Below are 18,148 nucleotides of genomic sequence, written 5' to 3' on the forward strand. Positions count from 1 at the left end.
AAATTAGGGATATGCACATAGATATATACATATATACAGAAAATTGAGTTCTATCTCTGCCTTATTTCATCACAATACAGACTGCTGCATACCTTGTTTGTAAGCAAAGGAGTCTGAAGCTCTGTTTTAACATAAAAATTTTAAGAAAAGAAAAAACCTGGCAAAAGTCCTCCCCACAGTATTACAAACATTAAGTATACCTGGGATATTCTTCTGAGGTTATGTAAACTATATCCTGTTCTGACACGGATGAGGAAAAGGGAATAAAATTCCCATTCTGTAAAGGCAAAAGCTCCAATCCAATCAGTTCACTGTAGACTCCGTCAGAAAGCACAAATTCTAAAAGATGAAGCTTTTCTTCAGCAGGTCCACTGTGCCCAGATTTCCTTAGCACTTGCCGCACTACAGCAGGAGTCACTTTTTTCACAGCTTTAGCAGCAGAAAGAGTAAGATGCACTGCACTAGCAATATTTGCTGGTACCTTAGCAATCTGCTTCCCTGAATTCTGGAGGTAGTTGAGAACAGACTGCGTGTACTCCAAACTCTCATCCATTTCAGAAAAGTGCACCTGTTCCACCTTTATCCACTGATTACTCACTGAGTAAATAACTGTATGCTGGAGCAGGTCTTTAAAGAGAGGTACTACTATTGGTTTCCAGGGTACCCTGATTTTATTCTCATCGGGCCATAACCTATAAATTCTTTCAGGTGACAATGGAAAATCTGAATTCTTCTCAGTCTCCATTCGTTTGATAGCTTCCAAAATAAGGGTGGTATATGCCTTAGGCACTATATTTACCACAAGAAGGTCATTCCACAAAGCTGCTGGATCTCTCCACTGATCCAACTCTCGCCATTTGATACTCCTCCTGTTGTCTGTGAGACCAAAGAAACCACTAACATGAACTGGAAGTCCAGTTTTGCTTTCTTCACCGGGAGGCAAAGGCAGAAAACAAAATGCTCTTCCTGAAAAGTCTGCTACAGCTCCATTTTCCTCCTCGTTAGTTGCTAAAGACATGGCTATTCCAATAGTAGGAACAAATTTCAAGTCATCAGCTAAAGAATCCAGTTCTGTGCACATTCCTCGACCACCCACACAATTACACACTAACCAAGATGTTTTCTGTGCGTCCTTAACACTCTCATCTTCTACAACTATATTTACATGGTATGTCACACATGTTATGCTATTGCTTGGAACTCCCTTACAATACTGATTTATTGCAGTTCCCAGGATTTTGATAGAGTTGGGTCTTTCATGTTTCAAGGCCTTGTTCTCACTGGCAGTTACTCTAAAAACCAGCCTCTCTGTTCCATCAGCTTCCCGCACGTGCAATGAAACATCCTGAACACTCTTCAGGAAAAGCAATACTGTGTCTGCATCTGCTCTGAAGGATTCAAACAGCTCCAAGACCTTCTGTTTGTCGTAAACATTGCTGCTCAGTTGGGAAGGTTGCAGACGAAGTGGGAAACGAAAAAATGTACCAGGAAAGTTTCCATTCTTAAAGGTTTCCTTAGTGCTGCCAAATACACCAATGAAAGGTGCAAACTGGTCCGTAAGTTCATTTATTTCCTTGCTATCTTCTTTCAGATTCCAACACTGGCCTGACTCATGAGGTCCAAAGAGGGTTTGATGGGGATCAAGCATTCCAATCTGGTCACCACTGAAGATGCTAGGGACATCTGTATCCATAAAAACCAACAATTACTAATAAACCTAAAACAACATACTTTAATAATACAGTGTTATAAATTTGTTTGAGGAACAAATTTATAAAAGGTAAGAATAAAATCTTCTAAAACTGTGATGAATTGAGTACAATCCCCAGGGAAATGGCTAAGTCACCATCCCTGGAGGTATTGACAAGACACGAAGATGTGACCCTTAGGGGACGTGGCTTAGTGGACTTGGTGCCATTAGGCTTATGGTTGGATTCAATGTTCTTAAAGGTCTTTTACAACCTACATGATTCTGTGATTCTGATAACATAATTCAGTGCTTACTAACAGGGAAGAAACAAGCATACACCTATTCTGCAGCTGAATATATAAATACTCATTCAACCATTTGAATTCTACCCGACAGTGAACAACAGGAAGTTGCTTTCAACTTCCTTCAACTACATACTTTTATGTTTCCACTATTTTCAAGAAAAAAACCCAACTAATTAATTTACTACATGTACGTTCTACTAGATTCATACTTTGCAGATCTTGAAGGCTGGCACACAGTAATTCTATATGTTTAAAAGCAGAAATTCGCAGAATTATCAAACAACAGAATGTATTAATTTTATTCACGCTCCGCTAGGTAAAATATTTTTGGAAAATATCATGTGTCTTACAAATTCACTTCACAAGGTAAAAATTTTTACCTTTTTTTTTCCCTGCATTGTTATTACTGTGGAGACTGTAAGCATTATTTATGCTTCTCTGTACAACAATAAAACATTCTGGGAGAATAACAGATTTCAAGACTGAATATTAAGAGTTTGCAAAACAGTATGTACTATCTCTTTCAAGTGTAAATGTGCATACACCTCTATTACATATCTTTTCTAGCAATAAATAAAAATCACTACTATCCAAAGAACTTGCAGAATTCTTTTGGTCTAGTGAGTAGAACTTTCACACTTCTACTTGGATACCTATCCTGTATTATGAGCCTCTATAAAATGAACAGCAGTGTATAATTGAAACACCAATGTAAAGAAATGTTCATTTCAATGTGAAGGACTAAGTACATGATTAGGTTAATAGAAATGTCTTCAAAAACCTTCAAAATCAAACAGATACCTTATAGGATTAGAGAAAAACAGGAATGCTTCATAAGAAAATCTAGCCATGAAGTAATTTTAAAACACATTATAGAGAAAATATTAAATGTTTATGAATATCTAAAGTAATTTAACTATTTAAAACTTCAACATTTTCTTTTTAAAATAACTACTAAAATTACCTGTTATATGATAAACTGAATTAAAGCCAATTCCAAATCTTCCAACTTTCAGAGGATCATCCTTCTTCCTGCTTCTTGCTATTTCCTGTATACCATGCCAGTCCTCAGGGGTGAAAATTGCATCATTATATGCATAAAATGCTGGCCCTATAATAAACAGGCAAGAGTTAAAAAGATGACAGAAGAAGAAAACTATTTAATGTTTAAAATTTCTAGGAAAGGAACTCACAGACCTGAGAAAGCATTTCTTTGAAGTATATGCATGTGCAAATTTAATGGGGAAGCTATGACTCTAAGCTGACATCAAATTATGCCCAGTAATGAAAAAAAACCCGCAAAATGCATAAGCAATGAGATTAATTTACCTCTGTAAATGGTACTTAGATTTATATTCTGATGTGTTATTTAATTCTTACATCCTCATTTTAAAAGAATGATTCTGAAAAACTGGACAAAGAGCAGAAAACAACAAAACTTCTGAAAGAAGTGTCGTGTGGCACAAGGCTTAAATTCAATCTGTTCAGACTATCAAAAAGATGTTTAAAAAATGTACTAGTCACAGTCTGAAGATACCTCTACTGGAAGGGAATATAAGGCAAGATAAAACAATAACCTGTGTCTAGAAAGTAAGACAAATTCATATTAGAAGACATAATAACGCTGATTAACAACTGAAAAAAAAACGGAAGAAAGAAGTAGTGGATCATCCATCAGTGAAACTTCAAATCACAACTGAATGCCTTTCGGGATGACTATGCAAACTAATTTTAAATGGAATATTAATAATAATTAATTAATACATAATTGTCCTTTATCTCACAAAGCCATACTAAATGATGTAAAAAACTAAAGTTTCAAGAAGCTGGATTTGCAATATACAGACAACATGGAGCAAAGCTGGGTGTACAGTCAAGGGAAAAATGGGATGGGGAAGAAAACTGAACTGCCTGGAGAATGCTGAAATGTAAAGGGCACAGGTAATTTTTACTTTAAAAACTGGTGTGCTGGCTTGGGCTTCATGGTAGCTGGGGGCTATGTTTTGGATTTGTGCTGGAGACAGTGACAATAACACAGGGCTGTTTTAGTTGTCACTGAGCAGGGCTTATGCAGAGCCAAGGCCTTTTCTGCTTCTCATGGGGCCCAAACAGTGAGTGGGCTGGGGCTGCTAAGGATCTCAGAGGGGGTATAGCCAGGACAGCTAACCCCAAACAACATGCATACTGAAAAATAATGGCCAAATTTAATAAGACTTACTTACCCTGATATTGTGCCATGTCCTTTGACCATAACGTTTCTGTTCCATACTGAGTTTCATCATATAGAAACCTAACCTCCGTGGCACCAGCATCTTCTGCATTCTGTATCAGCTCCTGAGGCAGAAAAAATAAAACAAAACAAAGTATAATGCAGTAATACATATTCTAGCAATGGCTTTTGAACTCATACAGTAGAAAATAACAAGCAAATTTCTCAAGTTCTCGTTTTCGTATGGTTCAACCAAAATGGTTTTATCCAGTTTACACCTGAGAATAGGTTTTCTTATAAACAAATATTCAATATAAAAATGATTTGAATATGGAGCTCAAATATCATAAGACAGCAGTCATACAAAGTTGAGAAATAAGCTACCAAACTATTACTACTATGTTATCCTAAGAATCAGAGCTGTAAAAGTCTCAAAACAAGGCAAATGTGAGAAGAAGAAAAAAGAATTTTGTATTTATCAAAGTGTGTTAGGTAAGTCCTTTCAAACAGGTGTCCAACAACAGTGAGGCACAAACAGGTAATGCACAGCACTCTTCTTTACATCAACTGAATTAGGCTGAAGTTTACATTTCACAGTATGAACCAACCATTCCTGGGCCGTGGTGCTCATGCTTCTAACATCCCTGCAGCAAAGGGTTGCAAAACAGTTCTGACCAGTGGCTCCCTAAGTCATGAACCAACAGAGCAGCAGCCCTGTTGAATGAAACCCACAGACTGGAAAGAGGCTTATATTAAGACTGAGTATTTGCTAAATAGAAGTATCAGTGGTGAGAGCTACAGAAAACTCAAATGTCAGTAAAGCAGTTCTGTAAACATGACCATTAATAAAATATGCCTATCCAGTCCTGTTTTCATCAACAGCAGACACGTAAGCGTGATTATAAATACCTAGAGGATTACAGCCTCACACAATGGTCTATTTACACTGAATCATCACAGTGTATCAGGGCTCCAGACACATAAACACGTGTGTATGCTTAGGTGGGTGTGTGCAAGCTTGGCATAAGCAAGTATTTCAGCTGAATTGAAAAGCAACGTAGATACATCACATGCAATGTATTCACATACTTTAATTTCATTCAGTTATACATAAAAGACTTCATAGCAAGATGAATTTCTACTTAAAAAATGCATCAACTAGCAATCAGTATTTCAGATTAGGTTGCATTGAAGTATACTGTTGAGACTAAAATAAGCTCACTGTTACCTAATATCTGGTTCCAAAATTATAACCCTTTTATTTTGCAGTTTTTGACAATATGTTCAGTCTACAATGCATATTATATTGTCACTTCTGCTTAGTTTTGAAGTATTATGAGATAGCAAGAAATACACCTACAGTTAAGCATAAATAACAGATGTTTAAAGAATCTTTACAAGATATTTATATGCAGTTCTTCTTCTAAAAGAAAAATCATGACAGTCTTTCATGAAGACATAGTAAGATAGCCCAAAGTTTCCAGAAATATTAAATACTAAGTAGGTCAATCACCATGAAGTCAGACTTGCATTCATGCTGTGGCACAAGAAGGTAACTACTACATTCAGCAGTAACACCATTGTATCTGAAGATTCAAAACACTGAAATAAATTTTAAGGTACCAGCAAAAGTCCTGGTAGTAATCTCTCTCTAACAATCTGTTAACCCTAAATTGTAAACTACAAAAACAGCATCATTTCTACTTTTAGATTTACCTATCTGATTTCTAAGGACATTTCCTTATTTCTTCATGTTGGAATAAAAGTTTGGGTTTAAAATATTGAGGAAATTTGAACCCTTCTTAATTCAAATGCATTTTACAGATGCAACTAGTACTGAGAAATAATAAAAATGTAAGCACTCCTCCTACATACAGACACTGCTGAGAACATACCCAGGAGGCAATTTGCCAAAACAGTTGAAGATATGCTTATCTTGGGCCTTCCCACTAAGCATAATCAGCTTCTAGTTCTATGGTTGCAAACAAGACAACAGACATAAGGAACTGTCATCATCTGTCAACATTTGTATTTGGGTGTTTTGGATGTAGGCATGTATAGATAGGTAAGATGTATCTGTATCAAATCCCATTAGTTAGAACCTAGTATTCCCATGCACAAATAAAATTAGGTTACTACCACCCATGTGATGAACTATGCTGTATTAGAAGTTTAACATCCAACTAATCACTCCAGATGCTCTTAAAAAAACCAACAAACTACCATCTTCAAAGAAAAAAAAAAAAAGACTGAAAACCACACAAAGCACACAACTTGTTTTGCCTTGTCCAAAGAAATGGACACTTACATCTTATGTAGTACAGTGAATCTAAGATAAAACAACCACAAGATTTGCTGGGAAGTGTTAAACTTCAGCATTATGTCATGCACATTAAATAACTGTTAAAAATACTATTTATTGTCTACCTTAAGAATCTGTCCTCCCTCTGGATATCTTCTCAATATATCCTTTAGAAAATCAACAAGTGGTGGAGTTGTTTGTCCAAAACGACCTAAAAGCAAACAAGTAAATAAAAAGATTATTATTATAATTATGCTGTGTATTATGCTGCTGTGCACTTAATTTCAGATTAAAAAAAAATACTAAACAATTACTGGAAACAATAATTTCTTAAAATTAACTCAAGGCCTATTATTGTAAAATCTTGTATTTCCAGAATCATCTGTGAAAATCCTACATTACAAATCTTTAAATTGAAAAAGGTGAAATAGCAGTTTTGATGTTGACGTCAATGAGCTGTTTCATATCTAGATGAAAAAAACTTGGGGGCTAAGTATTTGCTACAGTTATGCCACAAGTCCAATTACTTGATGCTCAAAAGTAGCAATTTCTCAAGGACTAGCGCTTTTTAAGTAGCAGGACAGTATTCCAGGGCAGCAGTGGCTGTAACTCTTTGACAGCCAGTCATGATCCCTACTGACAGCTACACACACAGGCACAGAAGTTTTTGGCTCCAGTGTACACTTCCTGTTCTGACATATTCTGGCCATGGACCTGGTGCCAGCCTTGGTGCTGCCAGGGCCTAGTGCTGGAGGGAAAAGAGTCCCAGCATCATGAACATCTGCTCCAAGAGAAAAAGTCTATCACAAAATGAAAGTTTCAATACTCTTCATTTCAAACTCCAGTCTGAGACTAAAGGGCAGCTCCCTAAACCAAACCTCTAAAACATACACAGACCCTAATGATGCCCCATTTAAACCTTTTTTTTTTTAATTGTTAAGAAGTAATTATTCTCCCCCTCTCTTCTGCATATACATGTTTATGAAGCACACAGATTCAAACCCACATATTATGTGTACTCTAGAATAAAACACTAGGATAAAAAAGCAAAGTAGAAAAAAGGGGACAAATAAGAGTTTTATTTGCTGAGAAAGCATCAAGTAAAAAATCAAGTATTTTGTCTTTAAAATTTTCTTAGGTTACTTTATTTAAGGTAACTTAATAGCATCAATGAAAAAATAAACAAGACATTGTAACTGACAGCTGAATATGTGAAGTATTTCATAATTCTGTTATATTTGCAGTATAGAGAAGTACATGAAAGTCAGTATGCCATATGCATACCTCCAAAATAAGGCAAACTGATCAACCGACATTACCTAAAATGAAGAAACTGATCTTAGATAAGTTGGACAGGCAGGTGGAAGTGTTTAAAGACACATTTCATTCACCATGGGAACCACCACAAAAACAGACAAATAACATTTAAGTGATAGGAATGAAGATAGACTTTGTTCTCTTTAAGAGTAGAGCTCTGTGTATGTCACAACAATTACTCTGGCTACAGGTTATTATTTACTGCATCCTATTAAAGGCTAAACTGATTTTTCTTCAGTATTAAGAGTTGGTCATATTTAACACAAAACTGGTACCACAAATTTAAAGGAGAAACTCATTCTACTATAAGAGCAGTCAAGCACTTAGGAGCCCAGAAATCTGTGCAGTCTCCCTCCTCTTTCCAAGCTCAATCAGATCAACCCTCAAGCGACCCAGACTGACCTCAGAGCTGCCCACACTCTGAGCAGCAGGCTGGAGTAAAAACATCCTCATGTCCCTTCCAACATGAATTATTTTGCGATCATATGAAAAGATCATGCATTATTTGATAGCAGCAATGAATGAACGCAAAGGGGACATGGATAATCCTCAGAGTACTTCAGCAATCCATGTGCTTGGTCCTATTGACCATGCACTTCCAAGTTAGAAATTCAGGGCATTTTTTGATTCACCTGCTGTAAGGAAAAATCTGTGAACTGGAAGACTCCAGAATGAACACAGAAGGCAAATACTGAAGACTTCAGATGTTTTAAGTTTACTTACCTCAGAACTGTGGGCCAGGAAAAGATAAGCACTTTATCTAGACATAGATTACTTACAGTGACATCTCTAAGAAAATCTCCAATCCTGGGCACAAAAATACAGCAACAGTTTCTCTTTCCCATGGAAAATTTCTTAGGGCCACTACACTTTAGTCTCTATATAGTTGCATGGTGGAAAATAAGACTCTTTTTATTTAATCTACCACAGCCTAAACACAGCAAAATATTAGAGCAAACAATCAAGAATGACAGAAAGAAAAATGTTTGATATCAGAACCATGAGGTCATAGAAATGAGGTGTTTTCTAATCACCTCAGGTTCCAGAGAATGTGAACATGAACTTCTGGCTAATATACAAACTTCCCTCTGTCACTAAAAATCCATAATCCAGTACATACATGCCTTGAACAGGCTAAGAAATACAATATTTTATGAGACCAAATAAAATATCTGCATGAAAATAAGGGTTTTCTTCTTCATCATGCCATCTGATTAGCATATATTTCATTGCCTTACAGGAAAGTTATTGTGAGAAGAATATTAATGCTAGCAGCCAAATAAAATAATTATGACAGATTTTAAGAGCATTTCTGAAGATATTCAGTTATCAAGACACTATATGAAAAGACAGACCTTCCATTTTTTTAATAAAAATGTAAATAACAGAATCAAAAGAAAACCAAGTTATCAAAGAAAAAACTCTAAAAACAAAAGAAGAAATCCAGAAATGTTTACCAGTGTTATAATTTTTTACATGGTGGTTACTGAAAAGATATCCTTTCAGTATCAGAATTGTTTTCAAGTATCCAGCTTATTTTATATGAGACAAGGCAGCTACAACACTACTGAAAGGCAAGTCTTATTGATTCCAAAGGATAGCAACAACCTAAATTCTACACATTGTATCACAGGAAAAAAATTAAAGACAAAGGCACTTAAAAAGAGAAGCTTAATTTTTCTAGAGCAGAATGAAAAGAACAAGTGACAAACCTAGGCCTTACATGAAAAATAATTGCTTCCCATTTAAGGAAGATAAAAATTTCAACTCCATATTGCATCAGAAAATGCTTTGAATTTCCAGTTTATAAACAGAGACAAATACTTTCCATACCTCCTCCTTTCAACCCTTTTGACTGAAGCTCCAGAAAAACTTGATTTTGAGACTTCTGAAGATCAACAATCTTGATACCATCAGACAACTGAAGGAAAAATAAGACAGATCTTGGTCAGAAGTTTCAGTTTGATAATAACTGGACAAAACAAATCAGGTGGAAAAATGCCTACAGAAGCATACTAAGAGCAAGCCATGGCCTCTTGTTTCTATAATTGAAAAAGTTTTGTATTCAGGGAAGTTCTGGAAGCATAAAACTAAAACAGTTATTGTTTTAAGGTGCATGCCCACAAAAAAAATTAACATATACAGGAAGTACATAGGCTGTATACTCCACAAATACATCTGGGTATGCAATTTCCTAGGGGGCTTAAACTAAGTAACAGCAGCTCAATGCAGCTGGCAGGACACTGTGTAGAGACAAAAGTCTGTCAGAGAAACACCCTTGAAGAATTTGACAACCCCCATTACTTCTAAATGCAAACCCATCACAGCATGATCAAGGTTGAAAGGACCACTGAAAGTCACCTAATCCTGCCTCCAGTGCCTCACCAGGAACATCATAGAGAAACTGAGGCAAACTAAGCAACACATTCCTCAGCAGCCATTGGGAAAACTATTATGAATTCATAGCACATAAAGATTTTGTTGCAATTCTAGTTTCATGTGATGTATGTCTCATTCATATACCAAGTGCTGCCAGAGGATTCATATATGACCATGTTATCCTGCACACAACAACGCATGCAGATTTAGAAGGCCATTGTACTAATTAGAAACTAGATTAAAATAATATTATGTGAAATTATAATTTTATATTAGTCTCAGTTTGTAGTAGATTTTGGGACTACTTCCTCACTTTGATGGGTAAAAACAAATCACTAGAAAGCAGTTGGTGTTTACACAGACATAGATGCTTACAATCTAACTACACTTAATAAAAGACAGCCCTAGTCCAGAGTACATAATCATTATTTAACATCACTAGTAAGAAAAAAAACTTACGTTCTTTTTTACTTTTATCGGTTTTAAATAGTGATTAAAACAACTGCAGGTTTATCGTAAAACTGCAAAAATATTGTACTTGAGTTGAACTTTCTCAAGACGTAAAATTGGGTTACAAGTATTCTAAAACCACTAAAATATAAAGCAATCCACAGAGTGCTGAAAGCCATCAGCAAGCATTAAAGGGATAGAGTAACCAAATATTCTAAGGTAGGATTTTTGTATCAAGACACCACTAGAAACTTGCACATTGAATAGATCCAAATGAATAGTTTAATACAGTAAGGAACTATAAGAGAAAAAGATACTGGAGTTTGCTTAACATCTATCAATTGCACATAACAGTTCTAATGGAAAAAATTATTCACAGACTAATATTCTACTATTCAAAAAAATTTAAAATCATTTGATCCCAATAAACAGGAGTTCAAAATTTTATAAAGGATTTTCAAATTTGCTACAGTACAGAATAAATATTCTCATATATATTCTAGTGTATTATATTAAAAAAAACCAAACAAACAGAACAGCAATTACAGTCTGCTTACTGACTGTTCCCTGCAAAAGATAAGTTTTCTGTGGCAGTCAGATCTTTGCTTCCAGGCAAATTTTAGAAAGTGATACAGAGTTTGTCCTCTAAAAAGGGAAGGCCTGGTGAGAACAAAATCAAGGACACACAAAAAAAGATAAACTACACAGGCAGTTTGCTTCAAACCTGAGCCCTCAAAACCAACTTGTGCTGCCCAGGTTCTTAAAAGCTTCCTAAGCAACACAACCAACATGTGTATCTTTCCTTGTCTCACAGAATGGTTTGCGTTGGAATGGGACATTTGAAGACCATGTAGTTCAACTTCCCCTCCTACCATTGCCATGAACAGGAACTAGATCAGGTCTCTCAAAGCTCCATCTGATTATCAACATTTCCAGTCATGGGGAATCTACAACTTCTCTCAGCAACTTGTTTCGGTATTTTATCATCCTCATCCTAAAAAATTTCTTCCTTGTCCCAAATCTAAACTTGCCTTTTTTGTTTTAAAGCCATTGTCCCTTGTCCTATCACTTCAGGTCTTGGCAGAAAGTAACCTTCCATCTTTCTTATAAGCCCCCATTATATTTAGAAAGGCCACAATAAGGTCTCCCTAGAGCCCTCACTTCTCTACCCCTTTGCAAATCCCCTTGCCCTATTTAACACCAATTTCCAACCTCCTCTCTCTCCCCCTCTTGCATCTACTCATCCCATCCCACCAGGTCTCCAGGTTCCCAGTTCCCAAGAGCACAGCTAGAAGCACAGGAAGCAGTACTGAAAGACTGACACCAGGCTGATGCCTGCAACAGAACAAGGTCATTCATTCATTCATTCGACTCTCTCCTGTGCCCAGACCTCAGTTTTCAGCTTGTCACTTTCATCTCACGGTGATGTCAACTCTGCTCTTGAAACTGACCAGAAAGGCAGGAGGGCAGAACAAACAGATCAGCACTCTCCGGTGAATTTCTGCTCTCCCCCACAACTCCGCAAAGAAATTAGGGTAGAACACACGGAGAACTTCAGAGAAAAAAAGAAAAAAATACACAAAAACTCGGATGGTAAAAGCTTGCACCATCAAGAGCGGTATGAGGGTCGTCCAAACGACCTCCGTGCTTCCCACAGGAGGACCCCTAAGGACAGGCACACACCGCGCTGCCCACGCACGGCACAGGAGCATCCGGGTGCGCACTTCCCTCGCCCCCGCGGAGGTTCCGCGGCCCCGCCCGGCCCTCACCTCTCTGCCGCGGTGCCACAGGCGCTGCTCGGCGAGGGGCAGCCCGGCCTCCGCCTCGATCCGCCTCTTCACGTCCCGCACGGCCGCGGACGGCGGCAGCTCGAAGGTCCTGCAGCCCAGGCAGTCATGGAGGACGGTCACCCGGGCCAGCCTGCGGCGACACACAGACAGCAGATGAGAAAAGGCTCGCCGCGCCGCCGCCGCCCGCTTCCCCCTGGGGCACCGCGGAGGCCCGAGACGGGCGCCGGAGCCCGCAGGGAGCAGCGATGGGCGGGCGGGCGGGCGTTTGTCCCGCTCTCCGAGGGAAAGCGGCGCAGCCGATCCCGCAGCCTCCCCGCCCGGCCCGGCCCGCACTCACATCCCGCCAGTGCCGGTGCCGGCGCACACAAAGGACCGCTATTCGCCCCGCCGGCGGCGCTCCCGGCACGGGGAAGGGGTGGGGCCGCGCCGCCCGGAGGCCCGCGCCGCGGAGGAGGCGGAGGCGGAGGCGGAGGCGGGAGCGGGGCAAGTGCCGCCCTCAGAGCGCCGGCCGAGGCTGCGGAGGTGCGGCGGGGCCCGGGCGGCGCCTCAGCCTCGGCGCACGGAGGCGTTTCCCCGCTCCCCGCGTCCCGCTGTCCCCAGGGCCCTCGGGAGGGAGAGCCCGGTCGCCCGGGGCGAGGCAGAGGCTGCAGCTTCGCATGTGCAGCATGAGCCGTGCCTGAGGGTGAGATCTAGAGATGGTACCGCAGGCGCAGCCCTCCCTCGGCAGGGAGGCACGCTGGTGTTTCACGTTATTCACAGCATTCAGGCACCACCGTATGGAGCACACATAGTTACTGCTGGTAAACTTCATTCTTTCTCAAAGATGCAAAACACAGAAGGAAACATACCTTTTCTGCTCTCTGTCGGAGAGCCTGCCAAAGATCAGACATCCTGCCCTATCTCAAAAGGGTGTATGCTAAGTCCTCATACCGTTCAAGACTTAAGGAAAGTGCTCTCACTCCTGAAAGGTTGAGCCTTAGCCTGCCTGTGATCCCGATGAATTGAGGGGGCACATGGAGAACCTTAAGGAGGGGGCCTGCAGAAAGACCACTGTTCATCGTGTACAAAGTTCTGCACCTGGGACCATGGGCTGTGCATCAGTGAGGGGCTGGACAGCAGCCCTGCTCCAAAGCAGCTGGGGGATACCAGGGATACCAGGCTTTCCAGATCAAGGAAAGTCTACTCAGTGCCGATGAAGGTACTGTGACCAGAACATAGTGGTGTTTTGGGCTTGCTTTGTTCTCAGTAGAGGATTACTGACATGGTCAGGGGCCCAAAGCACAAGACCTACAAGGAGTATATGAGGGGAGTCGGGCTGCTTAGTCTGAGGATGAGGAGACTGTAGGGTGCGGTGTGGTAACATCTTACATAGACCTGAAGGGCAATTTCAAAGCCCATGGAGCTGAGCTCTTCTTAGTAGTGCAAGACTAACAAGGGACAATGGCAACAAACTAGCTTGGGAGGTTCACATGAAAGAGCAGGAAAAATCTTGTCACTAGGAAAGGAGCTGTCTAAAGGTACATGACTGACCTGTACCGATACTGATCCTCCTACTTTGAGCAAAAATATGGACCACAGACTTCCAGTCAACAGTTCCACTTCATTCCAACAGGTCCTCAATTACAATTTATAACTAAACTAAAAACATTTAAGACCTTACTCAGTGACAGGGAGCTAAAACTGATCCTTGACAGACAAAGGCAACAGAGTTTCTGTGGAAGGGGAAAAAGACACAATGAACTTTCGCAGAAAGTGTATCAAGAAGAAAAAAAAATAAGCCCACTAAAATTGATAGAATGCTAAATAAGCCATAAAAATCAGGTGGATCAGGATCCAACCTGGTATCTAAGTAGGTAGGTACCAGATTACCAGTGCTACAACCAGATTACCAGTGCTGCAACAACTGATTTTATTCATCAGCAATATTTGTATATTGAATTCTACAAGATTATAAGAAACTGTTGGAAATAATGTGGGTCTGATAGTGCTTTCACCAGAAATAATACAAAAACTATTTTAACGTAAACAAGATGTCTCTGTTGGCTTTACTTTAGGGCTTTGTTCATTTTCTATCATTTTCTATCATTTTCTATCATTTTGTCCTTTTAACTTCCCATTTTGTTAAATCCCCTTCAGAGTTCTTCATAACAGAATTTTTCCTACTATGTCCAAAAGAATGAGAAGGCTGCTTTCTAATCTCTTAATGTTTATCTTGTTATGTCTTAATACCTCCAGAAGGGACACAAATGAGGGTGACTGGGGAAAATGGAAGGAGTTGAAACCCAAAGCAGTTCCATCCATATTAGCTACTAAAATACCCTCCAGACCTTGGTGAACCACCAAGCTACATTGGCAAAATCTAATTCTTCTTTTCTAGGGATCACAGGAGTGATTTAGCATCTTATGAAGCATGCACAAGTGTTTGAATGGGACCTTGGAGAGGAACAAAGCTATCTCAAGTAACAGCCATGTCTCCTTGTGAAATATCTCAAGTGGTGGGACACAGGCAGGACCATGGACCATCCTGCTATCAGTGCCAGGCTGAAGTTCCCCAACCTATGCCACATCACATGACAATAATCACAAATTAGGTCCTGTGATGATTTAACTTTAATATTAGAGGAAAAACGCTTTAAATACCACAGACTCTTAGTAACTCTATGTAACCCCTTAGTAGAAGGGAAGAATTGGTAATACAGAAATGGAACCTTTCAAGGTTCTGGACAAAGGAGTTGGTCTCATGAGCTACTGGAATTTAGCCATGCCTGTTCTCAAAAATTTGATCCCCTTACTTTTACTTCATGTCTAAATAAAAATATCCTAGAAAATGATGAGACAGAAATCACAGTGACTGACTAAAAAAAAAAAAAAAAAGTACATGTTCCTACTTGCAGATTTTTGCAACAACAACAAAACTAAATTTTAAAATCTCATCCATTTGAAAAGAGAACTTGGAAGCTGGGTAATCCTAGAAAATTTCAAGGTATCATGTACAAATTTGTTATGCAGAACTATTAAAAATTATTTTACATGACAATGTTTAAAAAAAACATATGACTAACAGCAAGGAATTTTTTGACTACCCATGGTAATTAAAAAAAACCCCATATATATATATATATATATATAAAAGGCTTTGGTCTGATTTGAGAGTTTTAAAATATTATACAGAGAATTTCCTATGCTAACAATTTTATAACCACTTTTCCAAGCAGAACAGCACTAGATTTATAAATGCCTATGGAAAAGTCTTCTGTGGCTATAAATAAATTCTATTTGGTTCAGAGTGAAGTCATAAGCCATACAAGAAGGGACATGCAATAAAAAATAATTTAAAAAAAATTTAACAGTCTCTGCAACACCAAATTATTTTTATAACATGAAAGCTATTTTCACAGTAACATTTCCTTGAAGATAGGAAATTCTGCATCGCAGAACCACCTTATATTTCCAATTATTTAAAATAAGACTGCAGCAGCAGAAAAAAGATGGATGCCAAGTCCCTTCCATCCTGTCAGTGTGATTAGAAAGATGGAATGGAGTCTACAAAGGGATGTATGATGTGGTAAGAAACAGACATGACTAGGTCACTACTGCCAGAGGAAAACCACTGCAGCACGGCAGCTTCCAGCAGAGCAAGTACCATTCTGCAGTGCTGGCAGGCAAGGAGCAGTGACTCAACAACTTCATCTGGGTTTGAGACAGTGCACACCAAACTTACAGCAAAGCTTTCTGTGACACAGCAAGCACTGACCTTGATTCTTAAATCAATGCTTTAAGTGTTACCAACAGATGTTTTAAGCATTGCACTGTATGTATTTCCCAGCACTCAGAGATTACAGATTGCATTGGTCCATAGTCACTGCCAGGAGCTTGCTATGCCCTTGCTTTACTAATGCCTTTTCAAGAAGTTTGAAAATAAGCCTACCATTTGTTGATGACACATGTGCTAGTCATTGGCAAGCCACCCCTTACTGTACAGTTTCTGTTTCATTTGAATAGCTCCGCTCACAGAAAACATCTGATCTTTCTCTAGCTAGAGTTCTATCTGGTACAAATGGCCAAAAAACCCCCAACCTATGGCATATGAAGTGTTTGATTCAAACAAATGTCTCGTTTTTCCTCAGATCTGTTACACAAATTGGATATTTTGATGAAATTATTTATTTTAGATTGGTGCCATGAGTTTACAGAAATACTCCTACTTTGCATCCCTCATGTGAAACCATTATTAGTAGTTTCTAATCAAAATACCTACATGATCATAGCTTAGTCAAACATTGAAGAACTGAAGTATTATTCCTTCTTCAAGCTGACATGTTTATAAAAGTCAAATATCAACAGAACAGGATACTTTTGAATAGTACTAGAAATGAGCAAAACCTTTAAGGGCACAGAGACCAGGAACAGATATTTATTTTCATCTAATGATTTTGATCTTTCTGGGATTTGCTTTAATGTACAAGTGAGTTCCTTGATGGCACTAAGCAAATTCTAATGGAAAATAGCTTAAAAACTTATAAAAGTTGCTTCAGATTTTTTCTTTGCAAACAAGGAGCAAAGCAAGAAGGCAAAAATAAATTACAAGATTTCAAAATCTCAAATGCTGAAGTAAAATTTCTTCTTTCATCCACCTTTCAGAAAATACTACTTTAAGCTAAGTCCTTGAGGAGACAACTCAACTATAGAGCAGTAACCATTACTCCACAAATTTGAATTGCTGAGAATCGCAGAGTTTTCAATTCCAGATGGTACAAATAACAAAATACCAGTACAAAATGTTTGACATTTCAAATTACGCAAAAGAATATACCAAATTATAAAAATAGACTCCTCAATTACTCTTCAGGGATTGCAAGAGGAGGGAGTACAGTATTGCAAGAGCTGCTGTTGGCATACAATTTTTAATAAGCAATATGTTAAATTACTGGTGGTATTTTCTTTTGGCCTTTGGTGCCAATAAAAGGGCCAGATTTAGAAAATCCACTTTAACCTTGAAACATCAAAAGAGCAGAGCCTAAATTTGCAAATTGATTTCAGGACCTGCTGTAGGCTCCTAAACACCTTCATTAATGCAGGCCTAGGGTTTTTTCCTCCATTTAGGACACAGATTCATCAGGTTATGAAAGCTGGGGTTTTTCCATACTACCTTAAAACATTTTTCCTATTTTAATTTCAGAGTTAATGAAGCTACTATCTTTCCACTAAGGAAAATCAACTCATTAACTAAAATGGTCTAGATTACACATGCATTAAACATTTTAAGTAGTATTTACTGATCCCTGTTTTTGCTGAATATTACATTGCTTCAAAGTTTCATAACATTTTCTAGGCATCAGTGAACAGAGTCCTTTGTATTTAGAGAAAACTAGAATACAAAATAGAAGGAAATACAAGACAAGTAGTTTTAATAATTGTGAAAAACCACAGCTTTGAGCACTTCTGCAAATGTCTCTTCATCAGATAGTGGATGATATCCAGCAATATCCTTCCAAATAATCCTAGCTCTTTTCCACCTCTGTATCAGTTCTGTCCTCATAACACAATTCCATAGAGAAATACAAGCTACAATTTATGCTTCAGAAAACAGAAGGACAGGTGGCACAGAAGAAGAAACATGAGTCATATAAGGCTAGTAAGAGGAAGGGAGGAAAAGGGGAAGAAAGCACACAGGTCATCGTCTTCTGGGTAAACACAGAGAAGTGA

At 38.6% G+C, this 18,148-nt stretch overlaps 1 protein-coding gene across 4 annotated transcripts in view; it reads right to left on the reverse strand.

Annotated features, from left to right (window-relative positions):
* The window catches only part of SACS (sacsin molecular chaperone), a 55,825-nt gene that overhangs the window by 19,875 nt on the left and 17,802 nt on the right, over positions 1 to 18,148 (reverse strand). For 3 of the 4 annotated variants that reach the window (XM_054272281.1, XM_054272282.1, XM_054272283.1), the window contains 6 exons: positions 12,422 to 12,572; positions 9,657 to 9,744; positions 6,632 to 6,717; positions 4,218 to 4,329; positions 2,960 to 3,106; positions 201 to 1,683 (listed from right to left, as the gene is read on the reverse strand). In XM_054272281.1, the coding sequence (XP_054128256.1) occupies positions 201 to 1,683; positions 2,960 to 3,106; positions 4,218 to 4,329; positions 6,632 to 6,717; positions 9,657 to 9,744; positions 12,422 to 12,572 (2,067 nt within the window). Of the gene's footprint in view, positions 1 to 200; positions 1,684 to 2,959; positions 3,107 to 4,217; positions 4,330 to 6,631; positions 6,718 to 9,656; positions 9,745 to 12,421; positions 12,573 to 12,779; positions 12,834 to 18,148 lie in introns of those variants that run through there. The other variant, XM_054272284.1, reaches the window with a different exon arrangement.

Source organism: Melozone crissalis, unplaced genomic scaffold (genome assembly GCF_028551555.1).
Source record: "Melozone crissalis strain CALT ecotype California unplaced genomic scaffold, PUWL_Pcris_2 ptg000013l_1, whole genome shotgun sequence".
Taxonomy (NCBI): domain Eukaryota; kingdom Metazoa; phylum Chordata; class Aves; order Passeriformes; family Passerellidae; genus Melozone; species Melozone crissalis.